Source organism: Carassius auratus, chromosome 4 (assembly GCF_003368295.1).
Source record: "Carassius auratus strain Wakin chromosome 4, ASM336829v1, whole genome shotgun sequence".
Classification (NCBI taxonomy): Eukaryota; Metazoa; Chordata; class Actinopteri; order Cypriniformes; family Cyprinidae; genus Carassius; species Carassius auratus.
Window position 1 is genome coordinate 10,847,253 of NC_039246.1, and position 9,777 is coordinate 10,857,029.

The 9,777-nt window shown below is 39.9% G+C and overlaps 2 protein-coding genes across 2 annotated transcripts; one reads left to right on the forward strand and one right to left on the reverse strand.

Moving 5' to 3' along the window:
- Nucleotides 1–1,872: 1,872 nt before the first annotated feature.
- On the reverse strand, nucleotides 1,873–3,273 carry LOC113056177 (tetraspanin-7-like). Its single transcript, XM_026222753.1, has one exon. It carries the CDS (start codon nucleotides 3,261–3,263, stop codon nucleotides 2,169–2,171), a length of 1,095 nt encoding a protein of 364 aa, XP_026078538.1. The 5' UTR covers nucleotides 3,264–3,273; the 3' UTR covers nucleotides 1,873–2,168.
- Nucleotides 3,274–5,060: 1,787 nt separating this feature from the next.
- On the forward strand, nucleotides 5,061–9,474 carry LOC113058186 (zinc finger and SCAN domain-containing protein 12-like). Its single transcript, XM_026225861.1, has 7 exons — nucleotides 5,061–5,238; nucleotides 5,872–6,068; nucleotides 6,156–6,245; nucleotides 6,353–6,448; nucleotides 6,576–6,686; nucleotides 6,781–6,934; nucleotides 7,337–9,474. The coding sequence occupies exons 1-7, from the start codon at nucleotides 5,205–5,207 to the stop codon at nucleotides 9,004–9,006; spliced, it is 2,352 nt and encodes a 783-aa protein (XP_026081646.1). The 5' UTR covers nucleotides 5,061–5,204; the 3' UTR covers nucleotides 9,007–9,474.
- The last annotated feature ends 303 nt before the right edge of the window (nucleotides 9,475–9,777 follow it).

Here is a 9,777-nt window from a genome sequence, read left to right on the forward strand (position 1 = left end):
CAGGCAGTTGTATACTGTTAGTATCACAGGATTCAGATGAAGTTAATGCTTAAACTTATCTCGATGTCATTTAGATCTCATTTTGTAATATGGTTTGTTTTACTGAGTCCAACTACATTTGATATAAAATTGTGAATAATGAGAGGCAAAAAACATGACACTTAGAGAACATTTATAATAGAAAATATGGTGCATTAAAAAAGTTTAAAGAGTCAGTTGAACTGACTGACTGACAAATCTGTTTTCAGTTGAATATGCCACTATAATAAAAGTGATAAATGCAAGAGGTGTTTGTATGTGTCCACAAGACAATCCATTTTATTCAAACTCTGACAGGCCGGCTAAGTTGAACATCTAAATCTCTTGTTTGGTTTGTGTGTGTGTGTGTGTGTGTGTGTGTGTGTATGTGTGTTTTGGCAAGCTTCATTTTCCTTCTGTTTGACAACTGCATCTGTCATTATGGGATTTAAGAGGATTGTTCAAAGATGAAAATTTATCATTTGCTCACCCTCAAGTTGTTCTAAACCTGCATGATTTTCTTTTTTTTATCTGGAGCACAAAAAAATGATATTTTGAAGAATGGTGGAAACTAGCAACTGTTTCATACATTCCACAATCTTTACATTGTTATTTTGTATTTTTTTAGGCCTACACCTACTTACATGCAAAAATAAATGCATTTTAAAACTTTTTATAGTATTGGTGATGGCTAAAAGTATATATATTTAATTATATTTATTTATTAAAAATGGCATTTCTATGTAATATGTTCATACATAATACATTTCTTATTTTTAACAGACAATTCAATTCACTCCACTCATTCTAACCCTAACCATACAGTAAGTAGTTAATATTACTTAGTACTGAAACATATAATTACACTGTATGAATGACAACATGAAATAAAGTGTATATTACATTCTCACTTAATGCAGTACACCAAAGTAATGGTACTGAGAATAAGGCGTCAGTCCAGCGCCTTTAACTTGAATTTCCCACCGACCACAAGGGTTTTTGTTGGTTGGGTGAACTTGGGTCAGAACTTTGCTCGGTCCCGCCCTCCACCTCCCCCAAATAACCCACCGCACTGTCACCCAGCTGCCTGGCGAACTGGCCAGACTGGTGTCCGCAGCAGCAGTCCGGCTAGGAGCCCACAATCACCTGAGAGCCACTCAGATATTCAGCCCCATGCGGGACGCATTAAAAACATTGTCCAGGCTCAGTCCCAGTAAAGCAAGAGTCAGTGTTAAGCCAAATTCTTACCCCCGCCATATTATTACCTCCCTAGTGATGGTGGGTTTAGGGTTGGGTGTGGTGGAGGGGTTAGGATTAGGCAATGCGGGAGTATTTTTAATGCAATGTTGCAATGTTGAACTTTAGTCTTTGCGGTGGTATGACAAATTGAGCCATTCTGATTCTAATAAGAGTTTCTCTTGAACTTCCATTTGCAGCTCTGCTCAAGAATAACTTAATCCTTCAAGGGATTAATAACTCAACACTGAACACAGAAAATCATGACAAATCTATCTATCTATCTATCTATCTATCTATCTATCTATCTTGTTTATATATTTATAAAAAAATTATAAATCTCAATATTTATACATGCAAATATTTTCAAAATATATACTGTACGTGTGTGTACATATATATACATAATAAATATACACTGTACACACAAATACAGCACATTATGTAAACAAAATATTTTATTTTGGATGTGATTAATCGCGATTAATCATTTGACAGCACAACAATATTTATATAATCAATGTACAATTATAATTAATTGGCTGTAAAACATTCAAGAGCAATTGCACTCCACAATCAGTGTAACATCCATTATGGGCCATTAACAGAAAAAAAGTTACTGAATACATATGAGACACACATATTTATCCATTATATTTCAGGCAGTATTGGAAGCTAAATGGACTATTGGACAAAAACACAAGTCATTCAGAGTCATGCGAACTTTAATTATATATAAGATAATTAACATTTTAAACATTCAATCTAACATTTATGACACACTTGCAGTGTTAATCTTTGTATTTTTCCAAAAACCTTTTGCTGGTCTCATCCATAAAAACTCAAGAACTCAAGAAACTGCAGCAAGTATAATGAAAGTCTACATGAGGCAAATTCATGATGCTTTTTTAATTTCAACGGGCTTGTCTTCGCAGTCTGGGTGAAAGACGATTGGCAAGCAGACAAGTGAGGGCTATACCTGCCACCTGGGTGAAAGCAAGACACAGGACTGTTGCTGCAATATGAAAGATGTTGTCATTTACCAAGCTGAAGACTTTGCGGAAACAACCGTGAGCATGAATCCCTGCGAGCTCAGTGTCACTGAATATACTCTCTGGCAATGGTCTATTGAGACAGCCTTTGCGTTTCACACAGCAACTGTCTGGCAACGACACAGCAGAAGAATCATTCCCCAAACCTCCTGTTGAGTTAACAGTATCCTGAATAGCCCAATCGGACATGAGCCAATCGCGCCAACCCTCAGCGCCACAGCAATCAAGTGCCCTCTGCAAACTGTCCAGTGCATCTGCGCGGCCCTCATCTTCTCCATAGTCCAACACAGCGTTCTTAAGCCCACTACGGAAACCTTCAGCAATATCCTCCCTGTAAAAGAGCCCCGAGAGACCCGCCGCTAGTCCACCCATTAGTGTGGCCAACTGGAAAAAGCCATATGCCCTCAGAAGGTAGGGAAGGTTGGCAGCCACTCCCAAACATCCCAAAAAGCCCCAAGTGGTCACAACAGCACCTGTGCATAACAAGATGATGGGCGCATTTGGGTAGCGGTTCGTAGAGAGTAGCATGTAGTCAAACAGCGAAGCTTGCGCCCAGACTCCTAAGGTGAAGGTCGCAAGGCCTGCTGCCCAAAAAAGGAAGCTGAAAATCAGGAGCGCAAGGCGCAGCAAGGGCATGACTCCCACCGTCCGGCAGCAAGGTGGAGCAGCACCCACAGCAGGCACAGGGGGCGCCAGCGAGGCCTCTGAGCACAGCGATAATGAAAGACGTTGCTGTTGATCAGCATACTTTCGGGAGGGTGAGAGCAGATATCCAGGGAGCGCTGAAGGCCGTCGGGAAACAGAAGGCAGAGCCACTCGAAGTGGGGACGTCAGTCTTTGAGCACCGTGCAGCTCTCTTTCCCACTCTTTTGAACTGCAGGGACTCGGTCGAGCTCGTAGCGAGTCGTAGGGTGGTGCAAAGCTCATGGCCCCGTCTTGCGCTTTATCTACCACCATTTTACTCTCTTTATTTGACTCGCTCTCATCTCTCCCACCTGTGTTTTACGGCTGGTTATTAATCCACCATGGCATATTCACAACCTTGTTTCACCATAAATCGTCTTTGGATGAACGCATGGCACTCTTATCTTCGCCTGCAGATTCTCGCCCTCTCTACAATGATTATTAGCAACATTTCTTACACTCTCTTGATGCTGCTGCAGTGGGTGTCGTACTACACTGCGTCTCTGACGATATGAAGGGGGGTTGGTGATTATATGGCTATGATGCTGTTAACCCACACTGTCCTGATCTCCCTCCACTGGTGCAGGAGCCACCAGTTCAGAATCAAAAATGTGTCTGTTTTTTATCTATATGTGGCCTTTATAGGCCTTTAATAATCTAATGTCTTTACAACATTGATATTGATTTGTTTTATTTTAGATTAAACATAGATTTTTAGAATGACTCATTCATGTTATGTGTGTTGGTGCATATTCAAAGACACACTTTATGGGTCTTTAAACAGGATTGAATGACTTGTATGTTCAATTTGCCTTGACTTCACTGGCACATTCACTGGTATTAAAACATGTAAACACATTAAATGCCGTTTAAAAGTTGTATGCTGACTTGTTGGCTGCTTTTCCCTGATTATCAGGTCCTAAACTATTTTAATACATAACAATCCATTTCTTTTCAATTCTAAAAATATTTATAAGAAATAGTCATATGTAGGCATAATGTACAGTTGATGCATGAACATACAAATGAATTGATGTTTGATATACCTTCACTTTTTCTCTTGCTGTGGTCCACGTACTCCAGCTCATCCAAACCATGTAAAACAGAAACAAAGTTAGGTCTCAATACACATTATCAAGACACAGTATAAATTCTCTTACCTCCTGTCTTGACAACGTATAGCACAAATTGCAAAAAAATAAAATTTCCCCCATAGTAAATGTAATAAATGTTCCATATTAATCATGTGTAGGGCAGTCCAGATGATGTGGGGCACGGTTGGGGGATGTCCCCCTTCACTGCGGGGGCCCCCTCAAGCACGGGGCCCAGTGTAACCGCACCAGCTGCACCCCCCTAGGGCGGTCACACTCCAGCCAGACTTTACCTTTTGCAAACACACACACTCACAGAAGTAACAATCAGTACATCCCCTTAATAGTGAAGAAGATCCATGTTTATAAAACTAAAAGAGAGCAGTATCTCCCTTTTCAGATATTTGAAAGAGCTTGAGAAATGTGACTCCCCTTTCCATGAACACTATTCATCTCCTTCATCGCATCAATCCCCACTTCCATGGAACCCTTTATTGTCTCACCCTCTACTTAATGTGTTCACGAATGGAGGTGCTTCTCAGAAATAACATCTGTCAGTAAAAGGCAGTGATGGGCTCTGGGAAAAGTGAAAGAAAACAACAGAAAATGTGAGAGAAGAGATGCAATATTGTGACTGATTAGTTTAATAACTGCACATAATGTATCTTGTATTAATTTTGACCCCCTTTAAAATTCTGTCAGTTATCCAGTAATTCGGAAATATGTACCCAAATGTCTTCTGCTTGTATTTGCTGTTACACTGTGTGATACTAACACTTGAGCCAACTCCTAGTGGAAAAGGTTGTAGTTCACTGAATGCCATGAACTCTTCAATCACCAGCAAAGATATAAATTCGCACACATTGTTTTACAAGTTAAAGCGCCTCCGTTCTCCGCCAGACCTGATGCGGTGTCGTCGTGCACGTACGGTTCAAACATCTAAAAAAGCGCGGAATAAAGACTACTTCCGGTATCCCAGTTGATCGTTGTTGTTCGTTGCTTCCATCAACTTCTCGACAGTCGTTCGCCAGTGCGTTTAACTACTATTATGGGTTTATTATGTTTCACGAGGCGTTCAGAGTTTGATTAAAACACAAAAATCGGTTTATTCTAACCTTAAATAATGGAAATCTTTAACGTAGAGAGCCGCGAGGCGGGTGAGTTTTATTTAGCTTGTGAGCTAAATGCTAAGAGAGTGAAGCTAGCACAACCAATCCTTTTAAAGTTACTCATACACACCACACAACTCAAAACACATTTTTTTTTGTATTATTTTTAAAGAGCGGACCGGTAAAAAAAATTAAATAAAAATGTTTTTTTTTAATTTAATATTATTCGAACTGAATTAAGAATATTTAAAAAAAATGTCCATGATGAATAATGACAGAATACATTTATAATCGAGCTCTATTCACATTATTCATTAAAACCAGATTTAATTTCCTTTGTGATTTAAATTAGTAGCTGTGTAGTTCTCTTAGTTCTCTTTAGTCTACTATAAAGACTCTTTATTGTACTATAAAGTTCTCGTTTCGGAACTTTTTTTTATTAATATTTAGCCATGTGGATGTTGCACTCCACCTGTTACAGATTTGCTTGCTTAGAATTAACACAATTTAATGCGTTAAATGTTGTTAAGAAAAATATTACACAAATTGTTGTAAATGCATTAAATTCTTTAAAACAAGAATTAGAATTATCAGAAATATCATACTCATCATTACTATCATAATAAGATCTTTTGATATTATACTCTGATATTTATCTGCACTGTCTTTATTTCCCCCAAGCTCTCCCTCTCTCTGCACTGCGTCTGGTTGTGCCTCCTCTTCGGCTAATGTCAGCGTTTCTATGGCAGATGGTTCAGCGTCGTAATGTAATACAGTACGGGAAGCTGGAGCAATTTGTGGTGCTGGTGACCGAGACCGTGCCAGACATCATGAGTCGAAGTCTGGTTAATAAACTGATCTTTCACCTGCGGAAAAAGGTAGTCATAATTAACCTAATTTTTTAAAATATATATATATATATTGTACAGTCTGAAACAAGTAACTTGGGATTTTTTTTATTTTAGGTGATATTGGAGCTTTGTCTAAGAGATAAAATGCCAGATCTTTGGGTCATTCAAGCACATCTGGATTCTCTGCGAAATCTCACACATAAAGTAATTGTTGCTTTTGTAATTGCACTAACCATATACAGAAATTATTTTTTAGCAAGTTATCACTGTCTTGTTTTTGTTTTGTTTTTTTTGCTTTCAATTTATTCCAGTGTAAAGATGTGGAAAGTGAGATCATCAATAACAAATTTATCAGAATGGTGCACAACATTTTAGAGGATGCAGAAAAGAAAGATAATTTCATCCAGGTTAGATTTGTTCACTTCTCTCTTGTCTTTTAGTGCATCTTTCTTCTTCACATTTCTATGAGGTGAATGAATAAAGCAAGCATGAAAATATGTTTTTTCATGTTTGACCCTGCCTCTTTGTGTTCAGCATGTCTTCCCTGTAGAATATGGATCTGGATATGATGCAGTATTACAGAGCCTTGCATGGGATTTCCTGTCTCGAGTAGAAGATCTGCTGCCAGTGCCCAACCTCAAAGAGGTGTGTCCTCTGGCAGATTGAAGAAAATGGTCCAACTACAATAATAAACCAAACATTTTCAGGTGAAAGGTGAATCTAATGTCGACTTTCTCAGACAGCATCCTGGCTTTGCGGTGGTCTTTCGATGATGGAGGAGATTGTGCAGCCACTCTCAGATCCAGCTGAGATCAAGGATGTTCTGCAGCATTTCAAAACCAAAAGACTGCACACAAGAAACAATGAGCAATCTCAAAGAGTTATCAGTGAAAGTGAGTTTTACTGTTGCTACCGAAACATTTTTGTTTGCATCTGTTGAATAACTTAAACACAGTGAGACATTTAATTTATATTTGATTAATATGATACTTTAAAAACATATCTGGGTCATATTTCACCATAAAAAAATGAAATTAAATGATAATAAAAAAACACCTTATCATTCTCCAAGCTTAATTTGATTATTTTTTTGTTAAGCATTTATTTTAAGTACTTTCAATAAAAAAATGTTTTTGTCATTGAGACATTATTTTAAGACAGGCTAAATGTAGTTTCTAATATTTATTATTTTGAAGTGAAAATGTGACCTTATGATATGGGTTTAGTCAACTAAAATAAGATGTTAAGACATCTAACAATTTTTCTAAGGATTTTTTCTCTTTTGGCCTGTACAGTGTCCATTCCATCTACAGCTGAAGTACTTTGTTTGCCTCATCCAGTCTCGCCTGACATTACCATTGAACATGAGGAAACTTTGCCTCCCACCTCCATAGCACAAGAGACAATTATCATTGAATCAGAAGGCACAGAGAACCAATCAGAATCTGATCAAGCGGCCATCGCCATAATGAGCCCTTCTCAGAGTTACACAGAAGAGGCTGAGCCTTTAGCGGGCAACGAGGAGTTCACAGCAATAGCTTCCACTGAAGAAGCAGAGGAAGGCTTACAACAAGAAGAGGTACTTTGTGAAGAGAAAGACTCAGGCGTCTGTGAAGTCCAGCAGATCTACCTAACCACAGATGGCTCTACTGTGGTGGTGTCAGAGTTTGAAAACGAGGGAGAGGAGGAGACTCAACTGCAGTTTCTAGATCAATCAGAGATGGTGGAAACGTCTGGTGTGAGGCAAGTCAGTTTAGAGCAGTGGATTTCAGAATTAACAGGAAAGGGCATCTCTCTACCAGTTTTGCCTCCAACTCCTGTTGAGATTGTGAGGGAAGAGACCATCTACGTTCCTGTCATAGAAAGACCACCGTCTGTGAAGTCTATCATCCACAGAAAGAGCAGTCCGCCTCGAGCCGCAGTTTCCAAAAAGGCAGCGGCCACTCCTTCTGAGTCCCAGACAACGCAGGAGGAGAAAAGACACAGCTGTCCCGAGTGTCACAAAGAGTTCCGCTTCGAATGCCTGCTGAGGAATCACATGCGTACTCACACGGGCGAGCGGCCGTTCCAGTGTTCAGACTGCGGCAAAAGCTTCAGGTGCCTCAGCTTCTTGACCAATCACATCAAAACGCACTCGCTCGCCAGACCTTTCAAATGCATACAGTGTGTCAAGACTTTTCGCAAGAAAGCAGACCTCATCAAACACATCCGTGTGCACACTGGCGAGAAACCGTACAAGTGCACCATCTGCGGCAAAAGCTTCTCTCAAGGCTCATACTTGAAGATTCACCGTGAATGCCACACCTCAGAGAACCTGCACCAGTGTCCTCACTGCGACAAGAGTTTCCCGACAGCATTTAAGCTGTCCATTCACATCCGCTACCATTCCATGGAGCGCTCGTATCAGTGTAATCAATGCGGGAAGAGCTTCATCTACGCCAGCCTCCTTCGAAGACACAAAGGTTATCATGCAGGCGAGCGGCAGCATCTGTGCTCCATCTGCGGCAAGTCCTTTGTCTACATGTTCGACCTGAAAAAGCATCAGCGCAACCATGAGAGACCACGAATCAAGATCCCGTGCACCCTTTGTAACAAGACGTTTGCAGGACCCGAGATGCTGAGGTGCCACCTGCGCATACACACCGGAGAACGTCCATTCCGCTGTAAGATCTGCGGAAAAGCCTTCTCTCAGATCGGGAACATGAAGAGACATGAGCGCGTGCACACGGGCGAGAGGCCGTTCACCTGTGAAAGATGTGGGAAGACATACAAGCACTCGTCTCACCTGAAGAACCACATGCTCAGCCACACGGGCGAGCGGCCGTGGCAGTGCTCTCATTGCGGGAAGAGCTTCAAGTTTGCTGGGCCTCTTAAGAAACATGAGAGAACTCACTTGGTTGAACGAGGAAATCGTAGAAGAAGCTACGACCAAACACGTAGCCGACAAGAACACAAAAACCCTTAATTGAAAGTAGGGATTTAACAATGATCAGCTGACTGCATTAACTTGTCATTATTTTTAAAAGTTAATAGAAGTTTGTATTCCAAACCATGCTTTTACAATGCAACTTATAATTGAAACTGCACACAGAAATACTTTATAAATTCATACTTTTTGGTATTTTAAAGGAATAGTTTGCTGAAAATTTACCCTCAGGCCACCCATGATGTAGATGGGTTTTGGAGAAATTTGCTCTCCAAAGGATCCTCTGCAGTGAATGGGTGCTATCAGAATGAGAGTCCAAACAGCTAATATAATAATAATAATAATAATAATAATACGCAAGTAATCCACACCACTCCAGTCTGAAGTTGTAAAGTTCTTGATTAAATTATTTGTTATTCTCAGCTTTTTGCTTCACAAGACATTAATTGAAGGGCTGAAGTGGTGTGGATTATTGTGATTTTTTTTTTTTATCAGTTGTTTGGACTCTCATTCTGACAGCACCCATTCACTGCAGAGGCTCCATTGGTGATCAAGTGATGTAATGCTAAATTTCTCCAAACTGGTTCCAATGAAAAAAACACTACATCTACATCTTGGATGTTCTGAGGGTGAGTACAAGTTTAATTTTTGGATGAACTACTCCTTAAAGTTGACAATAACAGTTCTTCAATCCGGAAGGCTTGTTGTCATAGTCATTGTGATATCTCAATCATGCTGGACAAGTCATTTCAACAAACAAACCAATAAATAATCAGTTTATTGCATAGTAAAATGCCTAAGGACAAGCAA